This window comes from Phasianus colchicus, chromosome 1, assembly GCF_987193195.1.
Source record: "Phasianus colchicus chromosome 1, bPhaCol1.hap1.1, whole genome shotgun sequence".
Lineage (NCBI taxonomy): Eukaryota > Metazoa > Chordata > Aves > Galliformes > Phasianidae > Phasianus > Phasianus colchicus.
The window spans coordinates 5,219,825-5,236,355 of NC_143436.1; the positions used below are offsets into that span (position 1 = coordinate 5,219,825).

The following is a 16,531-nucleotide window of genomic DNA, read 5'->3' on the forward strand; positions in this document are numbered from 1 at the left end:
GCTCCATCAGAAGAGGGGTGGCCAGCAGGGACAGAGAGGTGATTGTTCCCCTCTACTCTGCTCTTGTGAGGCCCCATATGGAATACTGCGTCCAGGTCTGGAGCCCCCAGTACAAGAAAGACAGGGAGCTGTTGGAGAGGGTTCAGAAGAGGGCTGCAAAGATGATCAGAGGGCTGGAGCACCTCCCCTACGAAGACAGGCTGAGGAAGCTGGGCTTGTTCAGCCTGGAGGAAAGAAGGCTGCAGGGTGACCTCACTGCAGCCTTTCAGTACCTAAAGGGAGCCTACAAACAGGAGGGGAATCAACTCTTTGAAAGGGTGAGTGACAGCAGGACAAGGGGAAATGGTTTTAAGCTGAGGGAAGGGAGATTTAGGTTGGACATCAGGGGGAAATTCTTTACGGAGAGAGTGGTGAGGTACTGGAACAGGCTGCCCAGGGAGGTTGTGGATGCCCCGTCCCTGGAGGTGTTCAAGGCCAGATTGGATGGGGCCCTGGGCAGTCTGGTCTAGCATTAGGTGGAATGGTTGGTGGCCCTGCACGTGGCAGGGGGGTTGGAGATTCATGATCCTTGAGGTCCCTTCCAACCCTGGCAATTCTGTGATTCTGTGATTCAAGCAGGATTTGCCCTTGGTGAAGCCAATCTGTTCTCCTGTATCACCTCCCTGCCTTAGCATTGCTTCCAGGAGGATCTGTTCCATGATCTTCCCTGGCACAGAGGTGAGACTGACAGATCAGTAGTTCCTGGGATCTTCCTTTTTATTCTTTTTAAAAATGGATATGATGTTTCCTTTTTTCCAGTCACCAGTGACTTCACCTGATTGCCACAACTTTTCAAATATCAGAGAGTGACTTGGCAACTGCATCAGCCAATTCCCTCAGGACTCTGAGATGCATCTCATCAGGACCTGTAGACTTGCGGATTTTCAGGCTTCTCAGGTGGTCGTGAACCTGATCTTCACTTACAGTGGGAGGGACCTTGCTTCCCCGATCTCCTCCTACCAAACAAAATGTTTGGGGGCTGTGTGGTGAGAAGTTATCAGGGAAGACTATAGTAAAAAATAAATAAATAAATGAAATTATACCTCAGCCTTTTCCTTGTCTGTTGTTACAAGCCTGCTTGTGTTACTCACTAGGGGAGGGTACAGCCTTCTGGACTTTCCTTTTCTGGTTGAGGTACCTGTAGAAGCCTTTCTTGTTCTTTTTGGCATCCCTAGCCAAGTTCAGTTCAAGTTGAGCCTTGGCCTGACCCCATCCCTACACAGCCTAGCAGCTTCCTTACAGTCTTTCTACAGTACCTGTCCCTGTTTCCACTGTCTGTGCATTTTCTCCTTGCTCTTCAGTTTGCCCAGCAGGTCCCAGTTCAGCCATGCTGGTCTCTTGCATTCTTTTCCTGACTTGCTTCACCTGGGGATGGAGAGCTCTTGCGCCCTGAAGAAACCCCCCTGAAAGATCTACCAGCCCTGCTCTGCACCCTTGCCCATGAGAACAGTCCCAGGGCATTTTGTTGACTAACTCCCTGAAGAGCTGGAAGGTAGCTTTCCTAAAGTTTAGCTTCTTAATTTTACTCTTCACCTGTCTCATGTCCCTCTGGAGCATGAACTCAACCATAGCATGATCACTACAGCCCAGGCAGCCTCCAGTCTTGGTATCACCAATCAGTTCATTTGCATTGGTGAGCAACAGGTCCAGTATTGCATTTCCCTTTGGTGGGGCTGTCAATTACTTGACTCAGGAAGTTATCCTCAACATATTCCAGGAGCCTCCTGGATTGCCTCCAGCTCACTGTGCTACTTTTCCAGCAGACGGTGGTTGAAATCCAGCATTAGATATGGAGGTTGGCAGCCTTGCCTGCAGCAGAGGGATTGGAGCTTGATGACCCCTGAGGTCCCTTCCAACCCAAGCTTTCTATGATTCTATGATACAAAGTCCCCCAGCAGGATGAGCACTTGCAATCCCAAAATCTCACGTAGCTGGAGGGAGAAAGCCTCACTGACAGGGTCTCACTGATCTGGTGGCCTGTAGTAGACACCAATCACAAGGTTCCCTTTGCTGCCTCAGTCTCTAATTGTCACCCATTGGCTCTTGATTTGCTCATGACTGTTCTTTAGGGATAACTTCACATTTTATTCCTTTTCTGATGTAGATAGGAACACCTCCACCCCTCCTTCCTTGCCTGTTCCTTCTGAACATCTTGTAGCCATTGATAGCCACAATCCAGTTGTGGGAATCATCCCAAAAGGTTTTGGTGATGACAACTAAACCATAGTTTTCAAGCAGCACAGTAGCTTCTAGTTCCTCCTGTTTGTTTCCCACGTTGCATGCATTTGTGTAGAGGCACTTCATCTGGGCAGCTGATCTTGTTGCTTCCTTAAAGGATAACTCCTTTGTTTCTTCTAGCTATATTCCTTGAATTTCCCCATTGCCTTCTCCTGTTGTCCCAGCAGTCACACTCATAGAGTTTTGTATGTCACAGAATCGTAGGGGTTGGAAGGGACCTCCAGAGATCATCGAGTCCAACCCCATGTGCTGCAGTGTTGCCAGTATCCTACTGAAAGGAACACTCTCAGGAAATCCAAAGCACTGCCTCTGGCTATGCTCATGTAGGCATTTGTACTCCAATGAGTAATCTTTGGCTGTCCCCTCTCATTTCAGTGGTAAAGTCAATTCAAAAAATCCCAGCCTCCTTGCAGTTCACCACCTTCATCAGTTGCACTGGGTTTTAGAAGTTTTTCTATACACATAATCAGCAAAATGGTCTGAATTAAAGGTGCACCCCATCATGTTGGTAATTTAGGGACATTGTTCAGTGGGCATGGTGGTGATGGGTTGATGGTGGGACTAAATGATCTTAGCAGACTTTTCCAATCTTAATGATTCTATGATTCTATGAATTACTTGCAGAACTCCCAAAATAATGTACCAAGACTGTAGCAAAGCCGGTCACTAAAACAGGAGTTTCTGTCCACTCTTAATAATCAAATCATTCTCCAGTCAAGGTGGAGTTCTACAAACAGTATGTGAACTGATTGGTTCGGGATGGAGTTTTTACCCTACCAACAGAGTAGGAAAGTGATTTCTCAGCTGTTGAGCTCTTTGCAGGACTAAGGAGCAGGGTCTGGCCTCTAATTTCTTGCACTGGTAAAGACGAGCTGCTTTGTCATCAGTGAAGTCTGTAGGCACTGCAGGAATCTAGGGTGATGTATAACCATCATCCCTGTAGGGATGTAGGGTGATGTAAAGAGGGTCTATCCTGATGTAGGATGACCATTTCTGTAGTGATAGTGGGACCTATAGGAGGTTCCTTTACATTTGCCTCCTACCACAGAAGGAGGAATGGCCTTGCAGGATGAAGGAGATATCCACTAATGGACTGATTTGCACAGCTGAGGTGTTCGAAGGGAGGCTGAGACATGCCTCTTCCTGCATATCCACACAGCCTGGAAGCCTTAGCTGCCTGCCTCACTGGCTCACATGGCCAGATATGAGCTGAGCAAACACTGTCTGAGAGCCCCAGCCCCAAGCCAAACACGGCATGCAAATAATAGCACAGGCCCTGTAAGGTATGAAGTTGTTCCCATTCATTCAGAGCTGGAAACTGAACATCTCATGATAATGTAGCTAAGGTGCTTACTGAAAATATAGAATTATATATCCTCAGAGTATAAAGCAATACAAAGTCTTGGTCGTTATTAAAATTGATGCTGGCCACTTGCTTATGAACATAACCTAGAAGTGAATGCTAAATACGTCAGATCTTTTAAAAACAATTAAAAAGAGAAAAAAAAAAAAGGGATAATGTGGCAAGAATAAGGATGAGTTACTCTTTAATCAGCAGAGATCCATTCTGATGGCAGTATGAATAAAACCTGTTTGAAGTATCAGTTAAAGAAAATTTTCTCAAGGGCCCTTGTTTTCAGAAACAATTCCTCTATCAGATGAGAAATAAATTCAAAATAAAAATGTACGTGTCATCCTGAAAAGGGCAGATCTCTGCATCCTCCTCCCACTCATGTCACAGTAACTGTCTGCAGACATTTCTTATCCTTTGCATTACACTGGGGACTTGGGGATACAAAACACCTTAAGGAGCAAGTGAATGGAAAAAAAACAATGTTGTATTGTTGTAAAAATTAGCAAATATGTTCACATGACTTTTCTGACGCACAGGACTGCCACTGAATTGCTTGTCATCCTAGAATCATAAAATCATAGAATCGTTTGAGTTTGAAAGGATCTATGTAAGTCTCTGTTCACATGGATGTCCTTGTTCATTGCAGAGGAATTTGACTAGTTGATCTTCATTTGGTCCAGTTCCCCTGCAATGAACAGGGACACCTACAGCTTGAGACAGAGAGGACCCACTTCATCTCAGAGCTGACCAGAATGGATCAGAAGAATGTGTCCTCCAAGAGGCTGTTTTCCTCCACTGACTATAACAGGAGACAAAAGACATCTCAGCTAAAGATAAGTGAGACGGATCCCACCCAACAGCAGCTGCTACAAAGCAAAGCTTGGCTTTTTCAACCAGCGATTGTACAGCACTGCTGTAAAGGCACCCAAGGCCATGGCAACTTTTCAAAAATGTTACAGACCTAAAAAAAAAGAAAAAAAAAAGTAAATAAAAGAGGCATGGGACATGGAAACGAACACTGTTTCCTGCACTCAAATTTCCTTCTCAGCTCAGTGCAAGGAGAAGCAGATGCAAATCAGATGGAGCCCTTGGCCCAGAACCAAGTATCCCACCTGATCCTGAGCCAGCAGCTCCCCAGAGCTCCGTGCCCTTGAAATGAGGAAGCCCTGCAACACACAGCCTTGCCCTGAAGTGTTTGGGAATTAGAGCCCAAACACAGTGAAGACTGCAGCATGTTAGCCAGTGCCACGTTGCACACTGAGCATTTTGGCCAGCTGTGCATGAGACAAGGTGACATTTGCCACTAGGCATTGCAATGGGCTGGAAAATTCCTAGTGCTCCAAGACACCCCTTTTTTTTGTAACAAAAGAGTTTACTTGCTTTTTCAAAACCCAACACATTGTCTTCAAGGAATATGGAGAGCCTTTTTCAGGAGATGATAGATGGTAAGAACTCAAAGTCAAGAAGAAAATGCATGGGTTCTCAGTATCCGTAGGATAAAATAGAGCAGGATCACCGAGAAACAGAAAATAATAACAACAACAACAATAAAGACCTTAATTTACTTCAACACCATGCATTTATTTTATGCATTTTCAAATCTGACAGTCCAGAACACTTAACTGATCCATGCTGCTAAGTTCTCCTTTTGTTGATGCTGCTCATCATTGCTGTGGGTGTAGATGTGTTCAGTCCACATGTTATGCTCATGTAGCATAGAAATGGCATGGAAGATGCCCTGACAGAATCATAGAATGGTTTGGGTTGGAAGGGACTTCAAAGATTATCTAGTTCCAACCCCCCTGCCATGAGTAGAGTTGCCAACCACTAGATTACACACCAGTGCAGGCTGCCCAGGGCCCCATCCAACCTGGCTTTGAACACTTCCAGGGGAAACTTCTCTGGACAGCCTATACCAGCATCTCTTTGATATTCCAATTGTCATTTCCTTGGTCAAGGTTGGTTTTCATTGAGCAAGGCAATGTTCTTCCCTGCTGTGGTGTTTTCACTCTGATGGGCTGCTGTATCTTGAAGAACAAGGTTTCAATGCAAGTAACAACTGTTTAGAGGAATAAACATTTTTATTACAATAGACCCCCTTCTTCCTCTTCACTATTTTTTATTGCCGATCATAACTCTGTACAGTATGGAATACCTCTTTGGTGGGTTTAGGTCAGCTGCCCTGGCTTCACTTCATAGCTCCTCTTGCACAGGTTTCTTCAGGCTCTGGCATACCTCAGATTTACCTCGTCTCATCTTTTGACACATTCTTGTCCTGTTCTGTCTCTGCTCTGCTCTTTATAAACCAATTTTACTTGCCAGTGCGACCTGGCTAATCCTTCTTTAAAGAGAAAAAATACAGTATTTTCTGTGTTTTCCAGTATTTGTTTTTTTTCTCTCTGAGAATTCAGAGATTTACTCCATCCTTCCTTTCACATGTACAAAATTGCCAGCATTGCTTTTTGCATCCCTTACTACCTGAAACTACTGGAATGTCTTGGCTTTTTTGCTTGTAACTATACAACCATCATCTAATAGTTAAATTAAATTTTCACGAGTCTTTATTTTCTTTGTTTTAATTACTTTTTTAAAATTTCTAGTTATTAGAGGAATTCTTGGGTATTTGCTTACTCGGTTTCCTTTTTCTCACTTTGCTATTTTTGCAAGTAGCATTAACAATTTTCATCCATATTTCTGTGAGATCACAAAGACAGACCTCTCCAGACTTTTATCCAACCAAGGCTTTGGGAAAAATGAAGGATCTTCTCCCTCTCTCCCTCCTTCTCCCTCTCTCTCTCCTTCTCCTTCTCCCTCTCCCTCCCTCTCTCTCTCTCCCTCTCCCACTCCTCTCCTTTCCTCTCCCCTCCAGATTTAAATGGGATCCTGCACCTCTTTGCCTCTGCAGAGAGATAGAAATCCTTGGGGGACAAAAGGTGTGGAGACAGCTGTGGGACATCTTAGTTGCCAAAATAATATAACAGAATTAAGGAACCAGTGCCCACAGACTCTACCACCAACACAGCCAAGCCATAAGGGCTATTTGCACAGGTTTCAAAAATCCAAGTATTTTGAAGTGCAAATCATGCTTTTGGTAAGCCAAGGCTATGGTTTCACAGTGAAGTGTTGAGTAAAAATAACCACTAAGGGATTGCTAACTCTGCAATGAGGGACAGGAAGGAGTGAAATCAGGATTTTTCTCTTTATCCCTTTTATAGCCTGTGTGTTTTCACACATACTGGGCTCTCTTGTAAAAGTTTCAGCATTTGAAAATAAGGCTTCAGATAACTTTCCATTGCTGAGTGGAGCAGCAACGAGAAACCACCACTACTGGCTGGCAGGAGTGCAGAATGCACAACTGCTGAGAGGGAGCCTTGGGAAAACCTTCCTTCTTACACATACACACAGTCTGCTGATGCATCCCGAATACTGTCTTTGATGAATAATTTGCACGATATCCATAGAAAATGAATTTTTAAGAAATATCCATCTAGTTCAAATGTCTTGTGTGTGTGTTCTCCGATTGCTGTGCAATACTTGGGCAAAAAGAGCCTGAGGCAGTTCCCAGGTGAAAAACTGTCATCCACCAACCAGTTCTTGGAAATGGTTCTTCAAAAGCAGCTGAGGAATTTTAAGAAAAAGTAAAATGTTAGAGCCAAAGTAAATCTGTGTTAAGATACGCATTGCTTTATAGATGCTAGCAAGGTGTATGTAATAATATCAACTTTAATATTTCATTTAGAATTTAATATAAAGGCAACTGATTGCAAGACACAGATTTTTATGAAACTATGTTGCACACATGAAATCAGCTGAAAATGACTTAGCAAGAACTAACTTCCAGCTTGCTGACTGAACTCATGATTAAATCGTGATTCAAGCTGGTGACTTGAGCATCTGCCAGTCCGCAATTTGGTTCACCCTAGAAAAAAGGAGGGACTATTTCTGGCAGGGGCTATTTCATCACGTTGGTACCAGGGGATGTATGGACTCAGATGAGGAACAGTTCCCATGATTTTCTTTAGTGCCTTGTAATGTTTACCATTGATTTTAAGGCTATTGCTTGGAGTCATATGATATGATGAGATTTGCAGTTCGCTTGGTTTTGTAGCTGAATGCAAGTTCCTGTGTCTTGAAGTCAAGGAGGAAAACTCAGCCGCGTGACCTCACTTCTCTCTGAAGATAAGTGTACTGAAAAGAAATAGAAAATGAAACCTGCCCTCTGGGGAAGAGGCTGTAGAGGGGGAGGGGAATGGTATTAGGCAGAGTAGCAAATTTGAGGCAGCACTTTAAGATATTGACCCCATGAGTAAACCCTGCAGTGTATCAGATTATCCTGTCACAGACAGAATCCCCCCTGATTCCTCCTGGGATCCCCACCTTCCTCCCTGACTTGGCACCCAAAAAGCCTCAAGGATGCTCCATGTCCTTTCGATCCCTGTGTCTCCAAACCCATTAGGACCCCCATTCACTCTCCTCATCTCAGCACACCAAGCCCTCTTGGGATGTCCCCAGTTTGGCACTCCCCATCCTCAACAGAACACCCCAGCTCAGCACCCCAAACTCCACTGGGACCACAGCCCAAACTCCTCATTACTGCACCACAAACTTCACTGGGACCCTCCAGCCTCAGTCCTCAAAGGAATACCTGTACCATTCCCTGTCCTGGCATCCCAAACCCTACCAGGACCTCCTCCAGCCTGGCACCCTGATCCCTAACAGCATTCCCCAAACAACTCACCCCATCTTAGTCTCTTAAACCCCACCAAGAACCCCTCAATCTGGCACTCCAGACCTCAACGGGACCCAAGTCCACACTCCCCATGCCAGTACCCTAAACGCAGCCAGGACTCCCACAACCCAGCACCACAGTTCTCACTGGGATGCCCAATTACTCTCTCCATCCCAGCACCCTAAGCCCCCCAAGGACCCCAATCCAGATTCCTCATCCTGGCATCCCAAGCCCTAGTGGAACCCCCAATATCTGATACCTCAACCCCCACTGGGACATCTACCCACCTTCCCCAACCCAGCACTCCAGATTCTGCCAAGACACTCATGTCAATTTTCTATCCCAGCACCCCAACCACCATCAAATCCCCTCCACCCCCACCTCTACTGGACATCCCTCAAGCCCTTCCCATTCCCAACCTTAAATCCATTCCTAAATCCACACCCACATTCACACTCATTACTATTCCAATACCAATCCCTATGCCCATCTCCATCCTTATGCCCATCACCACGCCCATTCCCACACTCACCCATGCCCCTCCCCACCCCACCCCCGGGTGCGGTCGCCGGCAGAGGGGCGGGGGCGCGGAGCCGGCTTTGTAGGCAGCGGGGCGGCCGTGTTCCATTCCTCGCTGCGCTGTGCTGCGCTCCGCCCGGACATGGCTGCGTCCCGTCCGACTCAAGGCTGCGGCAGCGGAGCGCTGCTGGGCCGCTTCGGAGTGCTGCTACAGGCACTGCTGGCACTGTGCGCCTTCTGCACGCTGATGTGTGAGTACCTCCGTAGCTCCGGCGCTGATATTAGGGCGAGGTTTCGGGGGAAGCTCTCTGCTTGGAGAGTGGCGAGGCACCGGCACGGGCTACCCGGAGAAGTTGTGGATGCTCCGTCCCTGGTGGTGCTCGGGGCCAGGCTGCACGGGGTTTCGTGCAACTTACCGTTAGGCTGCGGCTAGGGGGTTGAAAGCAGGTATTCCTTAACAACCCAAACTATTCTGCCAGATAACCCTTCTAGTTGGGTATCAACCCGTTTGTCGGCTCTGCTCGGAGCTTCGCGTCGCTTTTAATTGGTGAATTTTTTTTCTCCGGACCTGTGGGGTTGGAGAAGGGATGGCAGCAGCTCGCAGCCGGCAGTTAGGGCGCCAGATGCTCTCTCGTAAAACTGTTGTTCCGAGCCTTTATCTGATGGTAATGAGGCACCGCGGAGTCGCGGCTCTGATGTGCGAGCTCAGTGGCTTAGAAAATTTTAATGAAGGGTGGAAGCCAACGGTGTAAGCAGGGAGAATGTGACAAAAAATAGGATGGGCATCAGGTACGGCGCTGCTTGGTTAGAATAACAGCTCCTCTAATTGCATTGTGATGTTGTTTTGCTTAACTTTCCCTTAAAACGTGAAGTCTTTTGGGTTGAGTGCTGTTTGCTGGGAAGGGATGGTGGGAGACCTGAGACATTGCTGCTGTGCCCCAGCTGTGCTGTGTTTGGAACACCGTGGATGCTTCTCTTTGGGGTTAAGTGATCTAACAGAAGCCGCAATCTGTTCTCCTTCTTATAAAAACCTGCCGTGGTAGTAATTAAAGCTTCCAGTTGAGTTGAGAAGCCACAGGTCCTGAATCTCTGTACTGCCTGGACTCCAGTGTTTAATGCCAGTCAGCCTGTGAAAGCTGCAACAAGTTCTTCCTGTGGCAGCTGATAGCTTTTTCCAGTGGGAGTAATGACATTGCAACACTTCACGGCCTGTATTTCACAGAACATTAACAGTAAGAACAGCCTACTTTGTTGTTTCTGTTGTGTTTTTTTTTTTCTTTCTGTTCCTGTAGTGGGGGAGGCTATGTGTTAATTGACCCATAAACCACAGGGGATACTTTGTGAAATAAAGGGTATTAATTATCAAAATACTCCCACAAATGAAAGCATGGGCTCAATGATTTGCTACCAAGTAGGTAAGAATGTTGTTCTCCCCCTGATGCAAGAGCTAATACAATCTTGCAGAACTTCCTGAGTTGGAAGGGACCCATCAAGTCCAACTCCTGGCTCCACATAGGACCACACAGGCAGCTCAGTGCCGTGCCCACTGCCCTGGGCAGTCTGTTCTGTGCCCACCGCCCTGTGGTGCAGACCTTTTCCCTAACACCCCCTGCCCCTCCCCTGGCACAGCTCCATACTGTTCCCCTGGGCCCTGTTGCTGTCACACGGAGCAGAGCCCAGTGCTGCCCCTCTGCTCCCTGTGAGGAGCTGTAGGCTGAACAAACGCAGGGACCTCAGCTGGAGGATGAGGATGCTCGTGTCCAAGGATATGAAGAGCAGCTGAGTATCCTCTTGGTTAATTAGGAAAAAATCCAAAAGCTCTTCTTGAGTGGTTTCCTTGTGAATGTGCTCAATGGCTGAAGCTGAGCCCCTAGATATGAACAGGTTTCCAGCCCTAGACTCCTAATGGTAGATCATCCCCTGGCTGCCCCTTATTTCCATCAGGTGTTCCTTACCTACACCCCCCTTTGCATACTCTTAGGTTTTCTGTTAGGGCCGTCTGTGTGCAGCCTTTTTAGCCCATTGTAGCTGTAATTGGTTTACCAAAGACTTTGTTAGGATATAACAGGCTCTAAGGCTTCCTTTGGGAGTGGCCCATTCAGCTGGCAGCCTTCTGGGGAAGGAAAGGCTGCAGTACCTGGATAGTGCTGGTTTGCAAATTATGTATGTAGGGGAAATCGGATTAATGCTGATGTGATGTTGAACAAGGCTTTGCAGGTGCTTGGCCATGGAATGTGCTCACAAGAGCATGGTCTACAGCAGTATGGATATTTTTATTTTGTTATAAGAAGAGTATTTGTGACTTCGGGTTTCTTTTGCTTGGGGCTATAGGAAGCCTGAAAAAGAATATGCAAATCTCAGAAAGAGTGGTAATACATTCAGACGGGCTGCCCAGGGAAGTGGTGGAGTCACCATCCCTGGAGGTGTGCAATAAGCATGGAGCTGTGGCACTGAGGGACATGGTTTAGTGGGGATGGCTGGGTGGTTGGGATAGATTGCCTTAGTGGTCTTCTCCAACCTTAGTGATTCTGTGTGTGGATCTGTCACATGGAGTATGAAGTTTTATTAGAACAACCCACTACATTCCTTGAGGCCAATTTCGCCTGTTGCAACGGGTTTTAGAAAGTCCATTTAGATCAAAGGTTCATGAGGAAGAAATAGTGTTTCACTGTAGGATGAAGGGAGTGATTGCTCCCTGCTGCTCTGCTCTGTGTTTTAAATGGGTCCTCCATGTGGTGTTAGTGGGATCCACAGGTAGATGATGCCCAGCTTAATGTGGTTTAGCTTGGAGAAGAGAAAGCTCTAGGGAAACATTGCTGTGGCCTTGTGGTGCTTGAAGGGAGCTTATGAGCAGGAGGGGGACCAACTTTTTGCATGGCTTGATAGTGATAGCACAATGGGGAATGACTTTAAATGGAAAGAGAGGGAAATTGGGCTAGATATTATGAAATAATTATTTATGCAGAAGGTGGTCAGGCACCAGCATGGGTTACTCAGAGAAGCTGTGGGTGCCTCATCCTTCAAATGGCTCAAGGACAGGTTGGATGGGATCTTGGGCAGTCTGATCTGGTGGCTGGTGACCCTACCCATGGCAGGGGGTTGGAACTGGATGGTCTTTTAAGCTCTCTTCCAACCTAAACCACTTTATGCTTAGGATCACCACTATGGCAGCAGTGAGGAAAGTATTCCTTAGAGCTTAAAATTACTCTAAACTACTCTATCCTGTCTTTAAGGTTGTAGTCAAACTCCTCTGCAGTGTTGTCCAGGGCTTGCTCTAATTTAGTAATCAAATGAGAATCAGATGTAATCCTTCCCAGCTGCCTACTTGTGCCGGAAGGGCTCTTGCTGAGAGAATTAAGATGTGAATGCTTGGGAAAAAAAGAGGCAGCAGAACCTTGCAGCTGTGGTTGGCAATCTAGCTTCCTGGGCAAGAACTTGTCTTTGGGGAGGTTGTGATGTGGATAATTCAGCAATCCCATCTGAAGTAGTTGTCAGTGCTTAGCTTTTGAGTGAATTTTGCAGTTGTTGCACGTGATGTGAGGGTTGCTGGAACTTGTCACTTGGACACCAAATCTCTTAGAAAGAGAAGATGGAGGTCTTGAATAGGTATCTTAGTCATGTTTTTTCCTTTTAGGTTAACAGGGGCACAAGTGAAACAGATCTGGGGAGTCATTTAAGAACATTTCTCTTCTGATTACCTCTCTTCCTAAAGCTTTTTAAGCAGCCTTCTGAGCTCCTGAATGAGGTTTAGGAACACTTGTGCTACAGCAGTGTTTTGTGGTTTGGCTCAAGTTGCTGGTCCTGAGGTAGGACTGTGGAATAGCAGCTAGACCATAAAAACAAACAGTAGCCCTCAGCTGTGGAGGGAAACTATGGTAAAATTATTGAATGGCTGGGATTGGAAGGGATCCCAAAGATCCTCTAGTTCCAACCCTCTGCCTTGGGCAGGGTTGTCACCCACCAGATTGGGCTGCCCAGGGCCTCATCCAATCTGGCCATGGTCACTTCCAGGCATGGGACATCCACAGCTTCTCTGGACAGCCTGTGCCAGTGGCTCACAATCCTCTATGTGGAAGGATTTGAATTTCCTTATACTGAGGGATGGGTGGAAGGAATAGAACTTAACTCAGAATGGTTCTGCCCTATTGTAACTCACATTTGTTGCTGTACATGCTTCACGTTGCTGCACTGTTTCTGTGCTTCAGAACTATCCTACATGCTTCCTATGTGGTGTTCCAGCTTTTACACTGAGTATCTCTTGAAAAAAAGTGGGTTGAAGTGTGTATGTATGTCAGGAAAGAGACCTAAATGATAGATCACTGGATCTGTGCAGACTTGCATTCTGTTGATTTTTTTAATAAACCTGTCCAGGACATGAGAGTACTACACTGCCATGTGTGGGACAGGCTATGCTGACTTTGCTTCCTTTAACATGGAAACATGGCTGTGTATGATTTGATTCATAATACTGAAATGGGGACTTTACCACTCTCTCTTGTGGGGGGAAAAATAAAACCACAAAGATTTACAGCCTGGAGGTGTGAAGCACAGGGCTGTGACTCTGGTAGTCTGGGTCTGCATGAAGGTTTGTAAGTGAAGCAAGAAGCTACATATGGCAGGACTCCTATGACTTCTTTCCTTCTGCTTCAGTACATGTGAAAACTGGCTGAGCTTGAAAACGCGTGTTGTGCTTTGTAAGCTGGAAGGACCATGTGGCATTTAATGTGCTTCATTAAGCAACACTCAGCTTTCCATGGAGCTTTTGAATTTGAGTTGTTGATTATATTGACCTCCTTTTGGAAGTCACCTTCTGAGCTGCTAAACCAAGTGGTGAAAACTGTATGTTAAATGATGATTGGGAGGAATAAAAGTTGAGGAGGTTCCTGCTTGCTGAAGGAGCAAATGGGTTGGGTAGGCTGAGAAACAAGCAGGCAAAGCTTGAGCTGCCAGAAGTTGTGTGTAACCTATGGGCTGTGAAGCATGTTATGCACTGTTGGATGAGTTCTGCTGCATCTGGTGGATGATTGATATTATAGATGATTCTTAACTTTTGTGTAAGTAGGCTTACAGGGAAGTTTTGTCATTTCAAAGGGTGGAGAAGATAAGCCTTTAGGGAGGAGTCTGTTAAATTTCCAGTTGGTTTATTCTTTGGCATTTATGAGAGAATTGACAAACTTCATGTTTGGGGGAAAAAAAAATCTCTATGTGCAACTTCATTTGTTAGATGTTCTCTTAATTATATCATGTATTGGTCTTAAGATATAAAGCATTCCCATGTTTGAAACATATATTCCAAGGCACTGACCTGGAATCTGGAGATGCTTTGTGTGTAGAGAGGCTCTGTTGCCTTTCCCAGATGGAGTTGGAACAACCTTTCTGCTAGAGCCCAGTCCAGGTCTTCAAGACCTCCTGGTCAAATGGAGCCTCTTCTCAATAAGTGCATACGACTAATAGTTTCATCACAAAGTGGTTTATGATCACTTGGCACTTGAAGGCTTATGTATGTGTCCAGCTTCATTTTAATGACAATATAAAAGTAGAAGCTTTGTTACTTGTATACATTAATTATACTTATATGTGACCTGAGGCAATTCCTCTTCACTCAGTGTGGCACAAGCAAGCCAAAAGGTTGGACACCTATGCTCTAATGGCAGCCATAAAAATCCGTGTAGAAATAAGACATGGGTAGTACACTAATAGCATGAGGTGGAGCTTGAAACTGAGTACTGCATGACCTTTACCTGGGCAATTCATGTTCCCTGCTAGTAGGATGCTCTAGCTGAGCAAGGTGGGTGATGGGCAGTTGCTCTGAGAGTTGCAAAGTTTGTCCTGCAGTGGGCTGGTGGGTAACTGGATTTGGATGACGAGTGGGAATAGATGGCCTAAGGATTCTGGAGAGGAAAGATGCTCAAGTCTTTTTGCTTTGGAAACAGCAGAATTATTCCTTTATTTGCATAGATCTAGAAGCTCCAGTACATGGCACTGTGCAGGATTTGGAGGTTTTGCAAGAGTCCACTTCTTTGAGTGCCTGAACCTGCTACTGATACACATTTCTCTTGCAATTTGGGGCACTCTGTGCCAAGAGAAGATTTTCTCCTCTAGAAGATGCTGTAGAGCAGCCTGGCAATATCCAGATACATTCAGTAGGAGCTGGTGTCATTTTTTATTTCCCTGTTGCCTCGTGTCTTGCTGACCCAGAGATAATCCAGAGTATATTTGCCCTTTGTTGTGTATAGAGTATTTAGCCTATTTAGTTAAAGATGTGTACATTTTTGAAGTCTTGGTACAACAGTGTTTGGGAAGGTAGCACCAAACGTATATCATGCAAGTGACAGAATACAGGTTTGTAGCATCCCCTTTGTCAAACTAATGATAGTGCTGCTACTGAGAACTGCTCTGTGTTGAGGTGGTGGGTATGTGTTCTGAGCTTTTCTATCTTGCTGGCAGTGTGCTGGCTGCTGTCTGTGAACAGTGACTGCTGCTTCCTCCCATTGTGTCTCCAGTCTGAGTAGTTGTGAGCTCACACTAAAAATAGTGCAGCCTCCATAGCTTTGGTCTCTGCATGTTGCCTTCTTCCTGTCTGGGGCTTGGAAAAAGCCTGAGAAAGGGTGTGTCCTGCAAAATAGGTTGAAATGTGTTACTGGAGAGACTCTACTAACTATAAATAAAGCGGAGGATGGCAGAGGAAGAGCATTTCCTCCATAAGACAGTAGCTCTGAATCCTATTCAGTAAGGCCAGAAATCAGGTGGTGTGATGCTGTCACAACAATAAGCTTCCTTGTTTCATGGTAGGGGACTTTTACTGGGGAAACAAGCTCCCCCCTCTGGTTTTACAGATATTTTACTAAGGAGTCTGTTTTGCTGATCTGTTTTGCTGCTATTCTAGCTAATTCTGCCTAAATCAGGGGATTATTTCCATGAGGGGTAATAGGCAGATGTACATCTGCATTGATGTTGTCTGAATGCAGTGTATCATCAGTGGGGATGTTGAGAAGATGCTGCATAAGGGATTGCTCCACTGCATGGGCAAGATGTGAGGAACAATGGAAGAGAATCTGGAGCTATGCAAGTATTAATTATAATTGGGAAATTAATTACTACAAAAGTAGGCTGTAAGGCAGTGCTGCTGCAGTTCCATAACTTCAAGGAACTATACATATCTAGAGCAGACAAAGCTGTTTCCATTGCACTGCATCTGGAAAACACCACAAACGTCCATTTTCTGTTTCTCTGCAAAACGAAAGTTGGGAAACAATGAAAAGGGAGGAAGGGTGGATCTCACTGAGCTCTTACCTTGTCATTTTTCTGACGCCTTGCAGATCTATAAGTACTCTTCTCCCAAGTGGATATATTCTTTTTTCTTTTTTTTTTTTTTTTTTTACATGGGTTTCTATTCAGATGGACAAATTCATCCTAGCCTGGAGATCCTCAACAAAGTGTCTGTGATCTTCATTGTCTTGACTGAAGAGGAAGGGTTTGGGAGTGTTTTGTTTCCTGCTTTGCACTTTCTTGGCCATAAGCAAAAGGCATTTCTCTCAAGTTGCTGTTCATGTTCCTTCCCTTTTGCTGAACTTCAGGGCTTTTTGTCTGCTGTAACTGGAGCCAAGTAGGAGTGAGTGTTAACTTGTAAGGACACCAATTCAGGCTGTCAC

At 45.5% G+C, this 16,531-nt stretch overlaps 1 protein-coding gene and 2 long non-coding RNA genes across 4 annotated transcripts in view; 2 read left to right on the forward strand and 1 right to left on the reverse strand.

The window, feature by feature from the left end:
* Positions 1 to 223: 223 nt before the first annotated feature.
* LOC149919371 (uncharacterized) lies at positions 224 to 1,081 on the forward strand. Its single transcript, XR_016463721.1, has 2 exons — positions 224 to 717; positions 799 to 1,081. It is a non-coding gene; the product is annotated as an uncharacterized LOC149919371 (long non-coding RNA).
* Positions 1,082 to 6,262: 5,181 nt separating this feature from the next.
* On the reverse strand, positions 6,263 to 8,986 carry LOC149919372 (uncharacterized). Its single transcript, XR_016463759.1, has 3 exons — positions 8,893 to 8,986; positions 7,671 to 7,819; positions 6,263 to 7,249 (listed from the first exon to the last, which is right to left on the reverse strand). It is a non-coding gene; the product is annotated as an uncharacterized LOC149919372 (long non-coding RNA).
* LOC116232822 (store-operated calcium entry regulator STIMATE-like) overlaps positions 8,894 to 16,531 on the forward strand; it is a 31,397-nt gene continuing 23,759 nt past the window's right edge. The window contains exon 1 of one of the 2 annotated variants that reach the window (XM_031603380.2): positions 8,894 to 9,130. In XM_031603380.2, the coding sequence (XP_031459240.1) occupies positions 9,022 to 9,130 (109 nt within the window). In that variant the 5' untranslated portion in view covers positions 8,894 to 9,021. The remainder of the gene's footprint in view (positions 9,131 to 16,531) is intronic. The other variant, XM_031611024.2, reaches the window with a different exon arrangement.